At 55.9% G+C, this 567-nt stretch overlaps 1 protein-coding gene across 2 annotated transcripts in view; it reads right to left on the bottom strand.

Moving 5' to 3' along the window:
* Positions 1–567, bottom strand: part of NXT2 (nuclear transport factor 2 like export factor 2) — a 5,217-nt gene that overhangs the window by 3,665 nt on the left and 985 nt on the right. The window contains exons 1-2 of one of the 2 annotated variants that reach the window (XM_077773682.1): positions 313–442; positions 109–193 (exon numbers count right to left, since the gene is read on the bottom strand). In XM_077773682.1, the coding sequence (XP_077629808.1) occupies positions 109–123 (15 nt within the window). In that variant the 5' untranslated portion in view covers positions 124–193; positions 313–442. Of the gene's footprint in view, positions 1–108; positions 194–312; positions 443–567 lie in introns of those variants that run through there. The other variant, XM_077773673.1, reaches the window with a different exon arrangement.

Here is a 567-nt window from a genome sequence, read left to right on the forward strand (position 1 = left end):
TGATTCGCCACTGGACCACGTGACCACCAGCCAGCCCGGCCCAGCGGCCCTCCCCTCAGCCATCCAAGCCGCGGCGCCCCGGCACCCTGCCGCGGTCCGGGCACTCACCACAGTCGCGGCCATCAGGGAGCTCGAAGCAGTGTGTTCCTGCAGTGGCGGCGTCACTACGTCCTCACGTGTCCGTCTCCCTCGGCTGCGGGAGGATCAAATATTTAGGGAGACCGCTAAACCCGCCAAACGCCGATTATCTACCCGCCCATTCTCTCCCGGAAGTAGGTCGGTCCGTTGTTAAAAGCACCCCGATGTTCTAACCTTAAGTACAGTTCCCTTCAGTTCCGTCAGTACTTCCCAACCGTCTCCTGTATTCGCTTGTTTGGTATTTCTCTACTTCATCAGGAAGAAAAATCACTCAGCTTTCGTTAATTGGCTACTGTAACCATTTCCCCAAGGATGTGGGACAAGCTAAAAAGATCTAAATGGCCCAATAAGAGGACTTCTTTGCTCCAGGGGGCGGGGCCAACGCTGGCTGAAGACAGAGGAGAACCGTCAAGAGAGAAGTGTATCAGT

The sequence above is a fragment of the Crocuta crocuta genome, unplaced genomic scaffold, assembly GCF_008692635.1.
Source record: "Crocuta crocuta isolate KB4526 unplaced genomic scaffold, BGI_CrCroc_1.0 scaffold737, whole genome shotgun sequence".
NCBI classification, from domain to species: domain Eukaryota; kingdom Metazoa; phylum Chordata; class Mammalia; order Carnivora; family Hyaenidae; genus Crocuta; species Crocuta crocuta.